Source organism: Acomys minous (assembly GCF_964271855.1).
Source record: "Acomys minous genome assembly, chromosome: 17".
In the NCBI taxonomy this organism is placed as follows: domain Eukaryota; kingdom Metazoa; phylum Chordata; class Mammalia; order Rodentia; family Muridae; genus Acomys; species Acomys minous.
This window is the reverse complement of record NC_140500.1, coordinates 18,082,556-18,100,085: the sequence shown is the minus strand read 5'-3', so window position 1 is coordinate 18,100,085 and position 17,530 is coordinate 18,082,556. Positions and strand designations below refer to the sequence as shown.

Sequence of the window (17,530 nt, the reverse complement as noted above, 5' to 3'; positions counted from 1 at the left end):
AAAATGTTAGAATGGAGAGCTAAAGCAGGTGCTCATTTTCTTTCTTTCAGTGGGCATCAGATTCAACTGTTTATACTGTACCGTCACTGAAAGGGGCCTTGTATTCTTCAATGGCGAATTCATCTAGAACACAGAAATGATGGGCAGAAAGAGGTTAACTGTGGGTAAGGCCTACAAGTGAAGAAAGAAGGCATAAACCACAGCTACAGAATTAGTGAAGACAAAGTCTCAGTTATTTTGATTGGGGGTGGGGACTAAGAGAACGGGGCTCAGTAACAGGCTCGCTGTGCTTGTGTGTCTACTGTGTCCACTCAGTTTACGGAGGAGACATTGTTAACACTGCTAGGATGGTATAAGGCTGGGGAGTGTCAAGTTCAAAGTCGGGAAGAAATGAAAGACTTTGCTACTACATGCAGTCTCCCCCTCCCCTTTGGGGGGATTATCTACAGCACATTAAAAAATAGATCAAATGGTAGGTTTTATGTCACACATCAGTAGTAAGATGTGATTTAAAAATATTGCAGTTCTATCTTTCTAGAATAATCCAGCCCAGGGCAAGCAACTTTAAAGGGAAATTTAGAACTCATGACCAAGTGTTTTGTGATGTCTTCCCCAGAATGGCTATAATGCTTGTTTAAGGTGCACCCAAGAGGTTAATATACAAAAACATAATTATAAGTGGCCATAAGGTCACTCTTTCTTCCAGTGAAGACTGTGGGGTTTTGTCTTAGTTCAGGTAAGCTTTTACTAGAGCAGGCACTGTTTCCTGACAAAGCTCAGCATCTCTGGGTCCCACTTACCTGTCTCATAATAGTCGTAGACTTTAACTGGGGCTGGTTGTAAGTTCTTTACTGGGATGTCTTGTTCCACCAGGAAGGAGAAACTCATGGTTTGATTGGTTAGCTGGAGAGATGAGAGAACACAATTGGACTCAATAATTAACTTACTCAGTAGTCAGCATCTTGTTTTCTTAGGCCATATCAGGCTGTGTGAGTGTGCTGTCTCCTGTTTCACAGCTAGAAGAGAAAGGGCCATGCTTGGATCTGTATAATATGCTTAATCCAAGGGGAAGGAACAAAAATTCTGCAAATGGTCAAATGTCAGCAAGTTAGCTTTGCTGATCAATTCTGGTCCTATTTCCCATTGTAGCTATTTTATCCTTACACCTGTGTGTATGCATATATTTGTGTGTGTGTGTGTTTTGCTATTGTTGGTTTTCGAGACAGGGTTTATCTGTGTATACCTTGCTGTTCTGGCACTTGCTTTGTAAACCAGGCTGGCCTCGAACTTACTGAGATCCACCTGCTTCTGCCTCTTGAGTGTTGGGATAAAAGGTGTGTGCCACCACGCCGAGCTCTTGATGGGCTTGTTAGACCTCCCAGCAATTCTTAGAGATCGCACAGAGTCACAAAGTCTTACCTTTTCAATGTAGATTAGAACATGGTTGGTGCTCACTTCGGTTCTTTGAATGTTCGTCTGGCTTTGGAGCTGTTGATAAGGCAGAATTACAGAATGAGGAAAGATTGTGATAGGAGAAATTTTCAGGTATTTATGATGTAAAAGGCTTCTTCAGAGAATCCAAACTATTGATTTTTATCTTTAGAAATACTAGTCATAATGATTTACTCTTTGAATCCTTTCTACTCATATGCACATGTATAGATACATATATGCTAGGAATGGATAAGGAGATACATAGCTGTGTGTATGCATTTAGATTCTTTGAAAGTGTTTCCACATAGCTGATAGCTAACGGCTTGCTAGAACATTGGATATGGGACTAGCATTGAGGTGTCATACCCAACACATTATAAACAGTATGAACAGTGAGAAATGATGGAATCACACTCGGGAAATGCTGGTTTGCATAGGTAAGTTTTTTGAAAACTATGAAGTAAACAAACATTATGGCATTGCCACCTGCAAGAATTTAGTGTTAGCTCTTTCCACTAATGGTTTAGTGTTAGCCCTTTCCACTAATGGTTTAGTGTTAGCCCTTTGCACTAATGGTTTAGTGTTAACTCTTTCCACTAATGGTTTAGTGTTAGCCCTTTCCACTAATGGTTTAGTGTTAGCCCTTTGCACTAATGGTTTAGTGTTAACTCTTTCCACTAATGGTTTAGTGTTAGCCCTTTGCACTAATGGTTTAGTGTTAGCCCTTTGCACTAGTGGATTAGTGTTAACTCTTTCCACTAATGGTTTAGTGTTAGCCCTTTGCACTAATGGTTTAGTGTTAGCCCTTTGCACTAATGGTTTAGTGTTAACTCTTTCCACTAATGGTTTAGTGTTAGCCCTTTCCACTAATTGTTTAGTGTTAGCCCTTTGCATTAATGGTTTAGTGTTAGCCCTTTGCACTAATGGTTTAGTGTTAACTCTTTCCACTAATGGTTTAGTGTTAGCCCTTTCCACTAATGGTTTAGTGTTAGCCCTTTGCACTAATGGTTTAGTGTTAACTCTTTCCACTAATGGTTTAGTGTTAGCCCTTTCCACTAATGGTTTAGTGTTAGCCCTTTCCACTAATGGTTTAGTGTTAACTCGTTCCACTAATGGTTTAGTGTTAACTCTTTCCACTAATGGTTTAGTGTTAGCCCTTTGCACTAATGGTGTAGTGTTAGCCCTTTGCACTAATGGCTTAGTGTTAGCCCTTTCCACTAATGGTTTAGTGTTAGCCCTTTGCACTAATAGTTTAGTGTTAGCCCTTTGCACTAATGGCTTAGCACTAGCCCTTTCTGCCAATGGCATAGGCTTTACCTTTTTCACAGATGCCTTCACAGGTATGAAGCCTGATACCATCTTCACATCAACAATGACCATGTTGGAGCTGGGTCGTTCTCCAGTGTAACTGTGTAGAGAACACAGAGACAAGTCCTCCCAGTGGGATTCCTCAGGATCGATTGAAGCCAGAAGTCTAACCTTCTTTACCACTCAGTTTCTCTATCTGCCATATCTGTGTAGCTGTTTGGAGATCTCACCGTTTTCTCTCCTTTCTTCAGAGCAAATGTGTGTGTGTGTGTGTGTGTGTGTGTGTGTGTGTGTGTGTGTGTATTCCTGAGACACATTCTCAATGCTAAGGCCCTTCAGTAAGAGTTAAGAAAATGTCCTTGTTATCAAATTCAATGCCCCGTTTTTGTAAGTATAACTTTGCACAATTTAGAATTTACCTCACGTTGATGTGAATCTGGAATGTTCTATGATCTTCTGCTCCATCAGCGTTTAGGGGGTGAGTGTTCACCTGCAGACTGAAGGGCACTTTTCCTTCAGCTTTTGGATGAATGTTGTATTTTAGAGATGTCTGGAAGCGACAGAAGAAAAGTTCTTCATGTCTGTGCTGAAACACTGTGCAGCCCCTTTTAAATAACCCCATTATTCCCTTAGCACAGATTTCCTTCTTGAGTGTGCAATGAAAACTCAACCCTTGACACTTTCTTTCCCACATGCCCATTCTCTGGGCCTAGAGGCCTCACCTGGAGGTACACACATCCTGACCCTGACACCTTGGTGACGTAATTTCCGGGAAGATGTGGCAGCTCGGCTTCCTGCAGCAGTAGGCGGTTGGCATTGTGAACGTGGAATTTCTTAAAGGCATTCCCTGAAGACATGATGGTGACCCATGCTTCTTTCTTGCTTTTTGTAAAAGTGGCTGCTCCATATTTGGAGAGGGCTTGGAGAGCCACCACTGTATCCTGAGAAAAAGAACGACACATAAATCTTGGCGAAAGCAGCAATTGCAACGCCACACTGTGTGCACAGCATCAACATGGCTTCCCTTCAGGATCACTTAGTGACAAGCACAGCCCATTAGTTCAGTTTCAATACAATTTGGTCCTGCTTACTAATGGGGGTCTGATCTAGGTGCTTTAAGGGGAATACATTTTATCATTTATAAATATTACAATATATATGGAAATATAAACTGAGCAGATGACATCAGTAACTTATAAATCTGTGTAGCAATATTTGCAGTAGAAATTACAAATGGGGAGAAAAATGTAGGCTAAGAGAAAAAGAACTAAAGATGAGCAATAAGATCGTTCTTGAATAACAAAAGGTATTTATGGAGAAGGACAGAAACGTCACGGAGGAAAGAGGATGTTTAAAAGGTCCCTGAAATGGCAGCAAATCTATGCCAGAGACAGTATAAGGACTCGCCTAACTAGTTGGGTGTGCACACGTTTGCAGGCAGAATAAAGTTATCATGCATTTATCTTTCCTTTGTAGGGTCTTTCCACAGACCTGAGTGGAGGAGAAGCCTCCGTGGGAGTTTTGTTGCTTGGTGATCCATTTCACAATTTTGGATGCTGAAGACAGGTCCTCTGAAGTCGGGGAGGGCAAAGCAGTAAGATAGGCAAGAAGCACGTAAGACGTCATCTCCACTTCAGCAGAAGGGGCCCGAGGTTGATAATAGGGTGTCTTCACTTCCTGAACACTCCCAGGACGTCGCCAGTGGATTGAATTCTCTTTTAAATGGAAAGGACATAAAGTTAAGCTTAAAACGTGGTTTTAAAATCTAGTCCGTGAGTGATGATTAGCTCAGCCAATGAAATGAATAAAGCTTTACAACAGTCCCAGGCCGACTTAGACTTTTTAAATTTTGAGACAGGTTCTCACTATTTAGACCAGGCTGGCCTTGAACTCGAACTCAGAGATCCACCTGCCTCTGCTTTCTAAGTGCTGGGAAAAAAAGGCATGAGCCTTCATGCCTGGCAACACACAGATCTTTACCAGCAAAGTACATGGAGCTCCCCAGATGATCACATGGGGAGCCTTTGTGTCTCTTACATACTTTGTGGCCCCAGCAGTTGCATTATATAAACTTAGTAATGTGTGTCAATAAAACGGTTCATATCACTTAAGTGTTGTGTCCATGGCAATGTCTCTGGCTGTGTTCCTGGTTAAGGTATCACGAAAGGCGGGGACTCAACAGAGGGACTTGCCTTTGCATCGTTAGTGACTTCTAGTTAAGTGTATTTTGCAATAGAGGTTTCTACCTTCTTTTATAGCTTCTTTGTTTAGTGATTCAAGCAGCTCCCTTCGCTTGTCTTGGTTTCCTGCCAGGGCATAGGCATAGGCCAACAATGCCTTGGTATAGACGTGACTTTCTTGGCTTTTTGAGATGGAGGCCCAAGCTGTGTCCAGGCAAAATAGAGCATTGCGGACAACACTGTGCTGTAAAGGAAGACAAAACGCAATTTCAAAAATAACATTAGCAGGCTAAATAATTACCCCAGGCTAACCCAAGGTTGAAAGCCACATGGTGACAACTCAGCATTAGAGTTTACACCGGGGAGGAATTTCCTCTATATCTTTTCAAAAGAACTCATTCACACCACAGTGAAATGTGCCAAAAGCAAAGACCACTCACTGAAACTGAAGGTTTTCTTGGGGCGGGGGGGGGGGGGGGAATCAAAGTTCTGTGATTTAAAAAAAAAGTTCTTATATTTGTGAAGGAGGTATGGGGATGGACGTATACGTACAGTGACAGGCAGTGGAAACTCCAGCAGAGCTATGGTGATGTAGGCAGTGAGTGTCACTTCATCATCCACACCACCCTGGAAGGAACAGAGCAAGAACTCTCACACACTTCAGCGTTTGCTGGTCAGAGTCTGAGTCTATTTTATAAGCATTAGACCCTCCAAGTATGTCAGGAGGGCCAAAGAACTCTTTTTATTTTCATTAAAGATTTTAAAATCATGGGTATATGTGTGTTTTTATGTGTGTGTTTGCTCGTGAGTGCAGTACCCAGAGAGGCCAGAAGAGGGGGACATTGGGTCATTGGAGCTGGAGTTACAGGTGGTAGTGAGCTGTTTTGAGGAGGAGGCTGGGAAACCACTGAGTCATCTCTCAAGGACAGGAGAACTCTCTATATATCCCAACCGTCAGAGTCTAGGGGAGGACCAGGCCATCACCTTCATCGCGTTGTTGAGCAGGGATCCAGACTGTTGGAAACAGCCATTCTCCTTTTGTTTCCTCGAGAGCCAGTCGAAAGCATTTGTGATGTGTGTCTTCTCTATAAAGATGTGTGACTGAGCTTGAGCAAAGGCCTTGAGCACAAATGCAGTGAGCCTGTTCAGCAGAAAAAGAGACCGAGACGACGGGGCCACCTCACTTTAAAGTTCGCTATACGTTGCCTGCAGACACTGATCTTCACATTTCAGTGTAGGACATTAGATGATGGTGGGGCTGTTAGTCGACAGTATTTTTTTTTTTGAACTGTCGTACTACCCTTTTGTCAAAATTGCATTTCCTAAATGCCTTCCGATTTGTATCACTCTATATCTCTTTGCCTGCTGCCTGCTTTGCCTCCTCTAAGGGGCGGCGAGAAAGCTTTTCGCATTATCGTGGGCACTGTGCCCCCTGCCTGACGTCTCTGTTTCTTTCACTATTATCAGCTGTGCTGGCAGAGCAGGTGGGGTTCCAAGGGTTAGTAGACATGACGTTTGGAGTTTTAACAGTGCCTTCCAGAAAAGAATCCCAGGTGCGAGAGAACAGCTGCTTCTAGACTCCCGAGATGCCTCCGATCAGCAGAGTAGGAAGATACAATTTCATCTTACCAAGTATTCCCTTGGCTGTTCCAGCCATGATCCCCAAATGTGCTGAATGAGCCATCTCTGTGCTGATAGTTCAGCTGCCTCTGATACCCTGAAGAGGGAGTTTCAGTCATTTGTGAGGTAGAGCAACATCAGACTATTATTATTATTATTATTATTATTATTATTATTATTATTATTATTATTATTATTATTATCAACCCTATTAAAGAACCATTGAGTAATCACATTTTGCTCACATGCTTCTAAGGGTGTTGACACTATTTTGAGTCCTTATCATAGAGAGGATGGGCACTTGATTGGACATCACTGCGACCATGATTACCAAATCTTAACCCAACAGAAGGCCTGTCAGAGTTCAGGTAAAGCTGCTCACCACTGATGAGGTAGTTAGTGGCTTTGGACTTGATCGCCTCTGTCAGCTGTTGCGTCTCGTTCAGATAGTTCAGAACATAGATGTTGGGGACAAAAAGGACCATGTTTTGTTCTCCGCAGCCATAGGGCATCTGGAGAAGATTCTGGAGGTTTTGCATTGCCGAGCCCAGTATATCCCCTGAGGAGTGAAAGATGATTGTGAATTAGAGAAACATAGAGATGACTTGTAGTGTTGTGGCAAAACATAACCAAGAGGCCATGTTATTAATGGAAGGAAAGACAAAGCAAATTCTACAACAAATGGGGGGTGGCTCCAGGACGCTCAGAGAGCAGGTAGGAAAGAGAACAGTCAGAGACAACGCCTTTTCTGATGTCCCATAATGTCTGGAAAAGCGGAACTATCGTTTCCATATCCTTTAGGATACACTGTCGCCTCATGGATCACGCGGAGCTGGGAACACAGGCCTTCTTAGCTGTCAAGAGTTAAGCAACATCTGTTCAACCCGCTTTCTCACTTGTGCACAGGGGCAGCCCTGAGCTTGCCGTTCTTTTCCTTAATCCAGTATCGAGTGCTCAATGACATCATTCAGCACACGTGGCATTACGGAGAGGGACAGCTGTTATGGCTTGGGCTGAAAGACTCACCCAAAACAGAATGTGTAGCCCTGGCGGATCCTTCAACCACGTTGGGTGGAAGGGTCAGTGACCACTCCTCCTGTAGTTCAGCATCTAATGAATGAAGAGAAGACATTGGAAAATTACAGGGTGTGGGGGAGGGGTGTGTGTGAGAGCTGTTCTCTGCTTGTCACAAATACTTTTCCTCACCATCTAGACACAACCTTTCCATACCTCCTGGGCATGATGCAACTAAGTTTTCCCCAAAGCCACAATTTGTCTCGTGGCAAAGTTTATGTTGATTATATATTTGTACTAAATCTCTATAGCTTTCCTTATAAGTGTTATGTTATGGAAGACTTTCTCTTTCTCCTCATGGACTATATTAATTCTGTGTGTGTGTGTGTGTGTGTGTGTGTGTGTGTGTGTGTGTATGTGTATGTATGTGTATATGTGTGCGTATGTATGTGTGTGTGTTCCTCTGGGGTTCTCTTTCCCTTGTTTCTCGGTCCCCTGGGACTACTGGGGTTGCAGGTGTACACTGTCTTGCTTTGCTTTTATATGAGGGCTGGGGAATCCAAATTCAGGTCCGCAGGTCTGCACAGCAAGCACTTTATCTACTGAGCCGTCTCCTCAGCTGCAATTACCACCACTGTTAATGTTTTTACACAGATATCCACCCTGTGAATATGCATTAAATGTGTGGTATGTGCTAAGTTCCGTCTTAAATCCCATGAGTGGCAATCTTCAAAACGAATTTCCTGTCGTCTTAGGGTGATTACTTTTACAGGAAGGCTTGGGTTAGCAGGCAAAGCTGTACTTAGTGAGATTGACAATCCCGGAGAAAATTAAAAAGAGGCTCTTATTTGGGCAGTCAGGAAGACAGAGGCTGGGGAGGTGACTCCCTACTGAAAGACTTATCAATAAAGTCATTTGTGCTCAGAGACCATCAGTAAGTCACGGAGTAAGATTTATAACATCATTGGAGAGATACTTCTGGGAGAAATGAACCAAAAGAAAGACTTCAGAGACTGCATGCAAGAAGACTTCATGGAAAAGGCGGGTGTGGCTGGCACAAAGCAAGTGGGAGACAGAGTAGTAGGCCATGGTGTTTATGGGTGGGGAGGGCTTGAAGGTGACTCATGATGAGGGTTCCAGCACTATGGATTGTAGGAAAGCTGTGAAGGGTGCTTCCAGAGGAAAAGCATGCTCTGACTGATAGGACATGTTCTGGAAGGGAACCCTCCTGCCGGGGAGGGGGAAGGGAATTCTTTTTTTTTTTTTTTTTTTTTTTGAGATGTGGTCTCACTGTCTAGCCTAGCTTGGCCTCAAACTTGTGATGCTCCTGCATCTACTTCCTAATGGCTGGAATTTCGAGCATGTACCACCTGCAGCTCAGCCAGGAAATCTTTGAGTTAAGCCAGCCAGAGAACGGACTACAGGAGAAGCAGATGCAGTGAGCGGTGGCTGGACTCTGACGTAACACGGAAGTGGAGTCAGCTGGATTTGTGAATGGGTTGGGGGCGGGGTACAAGAGAAACAACATAGTAAAGGCAGATTCAATTAAAAAAATACTTGACACATAAATGAATGGAATTACCACAGTTTGAGATGGAGAGAGGTGGGAGGAGCACGTCTGTGGGGCCAGCAGGGCAGTTCGGATGTTAGACCCATTAGACCTGCAAGCCTGTTAAAGCGCAGATGATGGCTAAATACAGCATTCTGAGGTCAGAGAGGGGGCATGCACCACTGATGTGTGTAACTTTGTGGACTCTGGCACTTAGTGACTATAAAAGGAGGTAGCTTAGTCAGTAAAGTGATTGCCTTGCAAGCGTGAGGACCTGAGTTTGATACTTCCCATCAGGGAAGAAGAAGCCAGACGTGGTAATGTGTGTTTGTAATCTCAGCTCTGGGGAGGCAGAGACAGGGAGATCTCTCAGGTTTGCTGGCCAGCAGGCTTACCTTACTAGGTTATAGGTTAGTGAGAGACCTTGTCTCACAAAGATAAGGTGGAGAGCACCTGAGGTTCAAGGTTGACCTTTGTACCCCAAATGTACAAAGGAACACACACACACACACACACACACACACACACACACACACACACACACACAATGTATGTAGATGAGACTAGCAAAGATATTTACACTAATGGTCTCTGACTTATGATGGTTCTAGCCACTACAGTGTGAAAGTGATGGACAGTGAGTAGAAACCATAAGGAGCTTGAGACTGTTTCTCTGGACTAGTGATATAGCAACAACACTCACTAGTGATGCTGGGCAGTGGCAGCTGACCTCTGCTTTGAGCCAGGGTGGAATTATAAGAGCAAACGATTGTGTTGCTTATCGTTGGTGTCCAATAAGCTAGGTATATTAAATGTATTTTTTTACTGATACTACTTTCAATTTGTGATGCATTTAATAGAATGCTTTTTTTTTTTTTTTTGGTAAGTAGAAGGGCATCTCTACAGGGAACAGATTTATAGGTAAAGCCTCACCTTGAGGAACATTCTAGATGGTGCACAACTTTTTAGATGGCTATCTTTATATGGTCATACAAACAGTATCAGTCAAATACAGTTTTTGGGTCTGTGTCAGTGCTTTAGAGATACTGCCAATCAAGGCATAAGTATGGATATATTTAAATTACTAATGTACTATTACAACATACCAATGCCACACAGATCCTTTGATGTCCTCAACATAGTCTGAGGAGGAGCTTTACAGACATAGATGGATAAGAAAGAACCTCATCTCAGGTGAAGGGTTTTAAATCTCACTGCTAGCCAGGAGCTTCCCCATGACTTTTTTCACTATATCTCATCTTTATCTTTAAATATGACAACAATGACAGTAGTAAGGATAATATATTCAATGGTATTTATCCCTTATTACCTTGGGGGAATTAAACCTACTTTGAGAGATTTGTAATCCAGAAAGGGCTTCTCTTTATGAAATATCTTTTTGTTTCTGTGGAAACGGCATACAAGTTTTTGCTTTATTTATTTTTTTCTTCAGAGTAACTCATATCCCAGAGATGACTTTTCCACAGCTATAAATTTTACTAAACAGCTTAACCTGAGAATGCCATTTGTTTTGTTACACGTACCTGCTGCACATAGCAGTGTGTTGACAGTTTGTTCCTTCTCAATTCCTTCAGGCTTAGTGTTGAAAGTGGAAAAAAAAAAGTAAAATGATCCATAACATTCAAGAAGAAAAAAAAAAAACCCAAACAAATCACTTTGAAATGTTAGTAGAAAACTGATCTGTCGACCCATACATAATTTTGGAAATGAGATCCAGATTACAAATGTGATGTCATCCGACAGACTCACAGTACTCACACACCTCGATTATTACAGGCTTTACGACAGTGTCCTTTAAGAGGGCTTCTGGTGTGTCTGTTGCCTTATTGCCGCACAATTCTGAAGACTGAAAAGCTTTTGCAGTAGCTGTGAAGTTCACCTTCCCTGGGAGATAAAATTTTGATGGCTTTAAGTGGTCATCCCTGGGTTAGTGAGATAAGTCCAGCTGTTGAGGATGCTCGCTGCCAAGCCTGACACCCTAGGTTTGATACCTGGGACCCACATGGTAACGGAAGACAACCAACTCCTCACAGGTTGTCAGCTGACCTCTTTATGTGCACTGGGGCACAAACACAGCAAATAAACGAAGTTGAAAATTCAGAAAAACACAGCCATACTGTGTTAAATGCTTCCACGCCCCTGCTGCCACCCCCCCCCCCCCGTGTGTCCGTCCCTCTCCCCCCCGCCCCCCCGCTCCCCCGGCCCCCGGCCGCCTGGACCCCCTGTCCTCCCCCTGCCTCCCCCCCACCCCCCACCCCCGCGGTCCGTGAACACAGTGGTTTTCTGCTTGGTTGATCAGTTTGCAATTCAAGAGGAGGAAAAGCATGCATTAGGCTCAGAGACAGAGCAAAATGTTGAACACACAAGGCAGGAAAAATCAGTCAACAGCTTTGCCACTCACCCAGTGTCTTTGGGGTTACAGTCCAGGACATGGTTTTGCTCTTATTTTCACAGATGCAGTGAGAGTCTTCATGGTCCCCTATTGGGACAGCCAGGAAATCTGGAGAAATCTCTAGGTCCATGTGGATCTGTTCCCAAACCCAGACAGGCAGAGGGAATCAGGAGGAAGGCTTAGAAGCTGAGTGTGCAGATTAGTCCAGGGGCTTTGAGACGCATCAGAAGGAGCACATTCTAGGCCTTACTTTGAAGTTTAGATATTTGCAATAAGAGAGTTGAACACTATAGGAATGGCGTGGTGTTTGTCTGTGCCAAGGGAGGGAAAGATGTTTCCTCCTCCTTCCTCCTCATCCCCTCCCATCCTCCCCACCCTCACCCCCAGACAGGGTTTCTCTGGGTAGCCTTGGCTCTCCTGGACTCTCTTTGTAGACCAGGCTGGCCTGGAACTCACAGAGATCTGCCTGCCTCTGCCTCCCTGAGTGCTGGGATTATAGGCGTGCACCACCACGCCTGGCAAGATTTTTCTTAAGACAGGCTTTAAATACAAAGTAGTTTAGATGGGCATGCTCCTGTAATTCCAGCACACTGCTGGTTGAGGCAGGAAGGTGAGAGTTTTTAAAGTAAGCTTGGGCTTGTGTGCATGATGTGACTCTATCTAAATATATATATATATACACACACACACACACACACACACACACATATATATATATTTTCCTTTACATATATATAAAGGAAAGAGTAATCATGTGGAAACCATGCCTGAATTTAGGAACATTTACAGAGTCTTGAATGAAAACAGTCTGACATCAGAGAGCTTTTCTCTGAGTGCTTGCTCCCTTCCAAAATCAGGGCACACCACACACAGCTCTAGGAGGAGCTGAGGGACCCCAGGTCACCAGGGGCTATGGGGCTCTCTCGCTTACTTGCAGAGAAGGGTCCTTACCTGAATGCAGTGAGACATGTAATTGAGCACTGTGGCTTTGAGGGTAAAGGCTTCTCCCCGCACCACAGAGTAGGGGAGGGTGAGCTCCAGGAAGAAGGGCTGGAAGACTTGATGAGAGATGGTGGGCGAGAGACCAAGGCCAGTAGCTCCAGACAAGCAGAATGCGCTGGCCTTCCACTCAGTGATGGTGTCGGGGACCTTCACCGTCAACTCCTGGCCACCTGATACGCTGTCGTGGAGGGAAAAAAAGGACAGGAAAACAAAAACCAGAATATGGTAACTCGGAGACCAAGCACAATTAACCATGGGACTAAATGGAAGGGGTTGATGCTTCTGTTGAGGGGGTGGTGGTGGTGGTGGGGGGTGGTGGTGGTGGTCTCTGGAAGTCCTCCCCTCCCCTCTTCTCTCCTTGTTTCTCCCTCCCATTCTCATTTTCTTCTCCCTTCCCCCTCTCTTTCCCTTTGTTCTCCGCCCCCCCCCCCCCCCGAGCCCCTACCCCAGGGAGAAGACAGTTTCCTATTTTCTGTAACTCCTGTTAACTGAGAACCACGTAAGCCGGGAGAAAGACTTGTTTTACTGTGAGAGGGTAGAACTAAAAGGATCAGGGACCAGATGACGCTGGAGCACCAGAGCAGGACTCACACCCTCAACCTATGCTTAAGTCCCAGGGAGCACTCAACTCACTCTAGTGTCACCAGGTCCCAGATCCAGGTCTCCGGGAAGAACTTCCGCATAGTCTCTCTTACTTCCACCGTCAGGACCTCAGTGTTTTCTTCCCTGTCCAACGGGGAGGTCATTCTCATAACGCCACCTCTTGCGGCTGCTACCATAGGCATTCCTTGAGGCACTGACATGAGGAGAAAACATAGGAGCCCCACAGTGAGTCCCGTTCTCTTGATTTTGCATAGTTGTCTGTTCCTTATATAGAAGAGGGTCACTTACCCAACAGTCACTTTAAAAATATTTCTATGTGTAGTTTTTATATTTTACACATGTGTTCTATTGCCTCCCTGAATAGAGGTGGGTGGTTTTTTTTTTTTCTTAATAAATAAAGCAAATGTAGTTTTCTTTAAGACGGCTGTCCTTTTGAAATGGTAGTTATGTCTCCCACTGGTGCTGACAGCGAACGTCAAAGAACAAGAAAGGAAATTAGCTGCAGCAAGATTTCAGAAACATTCATTTAACGGTGAACACGACGGAGACACAGCAGTAAGCGGTAGGCTCCTGGAATGTGCGTGTTACATACCCTAGCTTTGGAACCAGATCACAGCTCGGTACGGGCCTGTGTAACTGAGTGTGGAGGTTGGAACAATGTGGGCAACAATTAAAGATCTCTACACATGTTACAACTAAAAGCTAATTCATTATCAAAGGTACAATGAGTCTTAGGTGTTCGTCGGTTTGCTATACCTTTGGAGCTAAGCAGAGAACATGTGTACTTTGCACTGCCTGCCACTGCTTGAAATACCCTGGTTCAGATCCCAGGCTATTGTGTGTGTGAGCTGCAGGAGTTTTATTCTCCATACAGAGGTTTCTGCTCTATTAGAAGCATAATGGTTTAATAAAAGAGTTCTAATATCTTCCTTTGAGCATAGAGGTATCAAACTAGCCTGTCTTCAGATTGTATCATTTTTTAGAATGTCTGAATTTTAAAAACTGCTGTTGTTTGAGTTGTTGACTTGTATTTGATTAAAAACACTGTTCAATGAATTTTAGCATGGAATTAGCATAGACTGTCTAATAATTTCTGAAGTGGCCATAAACACGCCATCTAACACTTTTACTGTGTATTTATGTGAAGTGCCACTCTCAGCATTGATGGGTGTAAAGTCTATATATAAATCAGGCTGAAAAACACTGAAGATGCTTCAGATCTTATGGTATCTATTACTTAAAAAATTTTTTTATTATTAATTTATTCTTGTTACATCTCAATGGTTATCCCATCCCTTGTATCCTCCCATTCTTCCCTCCCTCCCATTTTCCCCTTATTCCCCTCCCCTATGACTTTTCCTGAGGGGGATTACCTCCCCCTGTGTATGCTCATAGGGTATCAAGTCTCTTCCTGGTAACCTGATATCCTTCCTCTGAGTGCCACCAGGTCTTCCCCTCCAGGGGACATGGTCAAATATGAGGCACCAGAGTATGTGTGAAAGTTATACCCCACTCTCCACTCAGCTGTGGAGAATGTCCTGTCCATTGGCTAGATCTGGGTAGGGGTTTGAAGTTTACGGCCTGTATTGTCCTTGGCTGGTGCCATAGTTTGAGCGGGACCCCTGGGCCCAAATCTGCCTATCATAATGTTCTACTTATAGGTTTCTAGGACCCTCTGGATCCTTCTACTTTGCTATTCTCCCATGCTTCTCTCATCTAGAGTCCCAATAGGATGTCCTCCCCTCTGTCCCACTTTCCTGGTAAGTGAAGACTTTCGTGGGACAAGCCCCTTGGGCTAATATGCAGATATAAGTGAGTATATACCATTTGAGTCTTTCTGCTTCTGGGTTAGCTCACTCATTATGATCATTTCTAGCTCAATCCATTTGTCCACAAATTTCGGGACTTCCTTGTTTTTAATAGCTGAGTATGGTATCTATTATGATTTAATCTAAATTTAATTCTTTATACAAATATAGTCAAGCACATTGATCTTATTAGTATGCAAATTTGCTTTTGTCTTTAGAAAATATAAATTTATAAGCATACCAAAAATAAATTTGCTTATGATTCCCTGCCATTAAACATGTTATACTCATAGTTATGTGATGTAGCTACATGCCAAGGTTACGTTTGGAAAGAGGTTACAAATGCACAAAGTTAGATACCACAGGGATTGGTTGTAGTCTAAGCAGGAGGACTACACCATTTGGAACTTAAGGTGCTCATTGGTTGATGGGAAGCCAAGGATGGGGAGGGAATTCCAGGGAGAGAGCTGTGCAACCATATTCACAAAGGTGGGAAGGCACCTGCAGAGTTAATGAAAAGCCCCTCTACAGTAGAATGTCTGTTTCAGGAGTGTGCTTACCGTAGTCAAGCCAATCATAAGTGTACTTATCCTAACTCCCTGGAATTAGGATAAAGAAATCTTTTAAGGAAAGACTCAGTGAGACAAAAGATATGGTCTCGCAGACAGTATCTGTGTGAGCCTAAAGATAAGCAACATGAGCCCGGCACGGTGGCGCACGCCTTTAATCCCAGCACTCGGGAGGCAGAGGCAGGCGGAGAGCTGTGAGTTCAAGCCCAGCCGGTCTACAAAGTGAGTCCAGGACAGCCAGGACTGTTATCCAGAGAAACCCTGTCTTGAAAACCAAAACAAACAAACAAACAAACAAACAAACCAAACAAAAAAAACAAAACAAAACAAACAAACAACAAACAAACAAACAAACAAAAAAACAAGATAAGCAACATGAAACCTAGCCTCTGAGAGGGAACCAAAGTCTCAGACGCTGTCATGGCTGACTTAGGTGTGGTATCTACAGAGGACAGAGAGGACAGAGAGGATATGGAGAAGCAAGATGGTTGATATCTAGAATGGAAAGGCCAATTTTGACGAGGGAAAGGAGATCGGGGAGGGAAGTGGGGGAGAGGAGAGGACAGGGAGGAGGAGAGAAACAGCAGTCACAGATGTGCTTGTGAATACCTTGCTGAAAGAGCTGCATGGAGCCAATATGTATAAATTCACTATGTATAAAAATGTTCTTTAAATGCCCACCCTACCCCAGTTTTTTTGCTCCCATTATTCTAGAAGACAAACAAAGCACACCCTTACCTCCGCTGCTGTAGGCTACAGCCGCTCCGGGGTAGGGAAGCTCTTGACAATAGTTTGGTTTGTAGATTTTGGAGTTGGTAAAAATATTCAGTCCTGCAGACTGGAAAAAAAAATATTAACTTGTTAAAGCATATTGGCAAACCCAGTCTTAAGGCAGTGATTATTCTCTTGGGTTCATGCTGGGATTTTCATTACTGTTTGACACGCGGTTCCTAGGATCAGTGCAGAGATCCTTCATTGAGTGGAGAAAAGTTACCACACATGGTGGAGTGAGGAACCATCAAGGCCATGGGGCTAATGACTGTGACGTGTCAATCAAGTCCGTTTCTTCTGATCTCTACTTTAAAATATTGTCTCCTTGGCCTAATGCCTCTGCAATGGTGTTTTTATTTTTATTTTGTTTATTTATTTATTTTTGGCCTTACATTATTTTCCTTTTCCTCAGAAAATACTTGCATTTATATGTTTGAATAAATGGATGTCTGGACAGATAAAATGTCTGGGTTTAATGCTGAGAGAATCTGTTCTTTCCTTGACTTTGCTCTTGAAATGGTGGGTTGCATTGGCATCAGCTACTCCTTCCCCAAGCACCTGTATTCAGCTCACCCATTGGAAATTTCCTCTCTCTCTCTCTCTCTCTCTCTCTCTCTCTCTCTCCTATTTCAGTTTACTGTAACTGAGATCTTCTCCAAAGTACTGACACCGTGATCATCGGAACCCTTGTCACCTACCTGTCCCCATTGCTCACTTTCAATGTTGGTCACAAATAAAAGCCCCTCAGTGTCTTAGCTCACAGCCTGTGGGGGACACTGTGTGACTAGTCACTGCTGTGATTTGAAATAGAAAGAAAGAAATAATAAATGGAAGATTAAACAGATGATTTTGGAAGCTGCCGAGAGGAGACCTCAATTCCTCTCTATTAAGCTGCAGACTCTATAGGAAGAATGATATATCTTTTTAAAGTAAAGCAAAGGATTTTAGTCTATTTTGATAGTATAAAATTTTATTCTCAATCTGGATATACTTTACTCTCATAGCTCTGCTTATTTGTTGTTAATCTTAAAAATATACATTGAACACAGATTGGATTTTATTAATAAGACCAACCATTGACAGACAGGGCCTTGTGAAATTAAAAAGCTTTGCAAAGCAAAGGGCCCAGTGGATTGATTGTGAAAGGACTGTCTGGGAAAGGGGAGAAAATGTTGGCCAACTGTACATTTGACAGAGGATTACTAGCTATAATATACAAAGAACTCAAAAAGCCCTAAACAGCAAGAAATTTACCCCAT

General features: G+C 43.4%; 2 protein-coding genes across 2 annotated transcripts in view; one reads left to right on the top strand and one right to left on the bottom strand.

Moving 5' to 3' along the window:
* LOC311588561 (large ribosomal subunit protein eL42-like) overlaps positions 1-17,530 on the top strand; it is a 118,256-nt gene that overhangs the window by 18,980 nt on the left and 81,746 nt on the right. The gene's annotated exons all lie outside the window — the stretch shown is intronic.
* The window catches only part of LOC311588548 (pregnancy zone protein-like), a 44,978-nt gene that overhangs the window by 830 nt on the left and 26,618 nt on the right, over positions 1-17,530 (bottom strand). The window contains exons 17-35 of the mRNA XM_084766287.1: positions 16,239-16,338; positions 13,154-13,316; positions 12,470-12,698; positions 11,528-11,654; positions 10,889-11,010; positions 10,650-10,701; positions 7,569-7,652; positions 6,925-7,101; positions 6,552-6,639; positions 5,907-6,063; positions 5,475-5,549; positions 4,989-5,166; positions 4,234-4,457; positions 3,465-3,683; positions 3,162-3,292; positions 2,752-2,842; positions 1,420-1,488; positions 801-903; positions 82-123 (exon numbers count right to left, since the gene is read on the bottom strand). Coding sequence (XP_084622413.1) covers positions 82-123; positions 801-903; positions 1,420-1,488; positions 2,752-2,842; positions 3,162-3,292; positions 3,465-3,683; positions 4,234-4,457; positions 4,989-5,166; positions 5,475-5,549; positions 5,907-6,063; positions 6,552-6,639; positions 6,925-7,101; positions 7,569-7,652; positions 10,650-10,701; positions 10,889-11,010; positions 11,528-11,654; positions 12,470-12,698; positions 13,154-13,316; positions 16,239-16,338 — 2,431 coding nt within the window. The remainder of the gene's footprint in view (positions 1-81; positions 124-800; positions 904-1,419; positions 1,489-2,751; positions 2,843-3,161; positions 3,293-3,464; positions 3,684-4,233; positions 4,458-4,988; positions 5,167-5,474; positions 5,550-5,906; positions 6,064-6,551; positions 6,640-6,924; positions 7,102-7,568; positions 7,653-10,649; positions 10,702-10,888; positions 11,011-11,527; positions 11,655-12,469; positions 12,699-13,153; positions 13,317-16,238; positions 16,339-17,530) is intronic.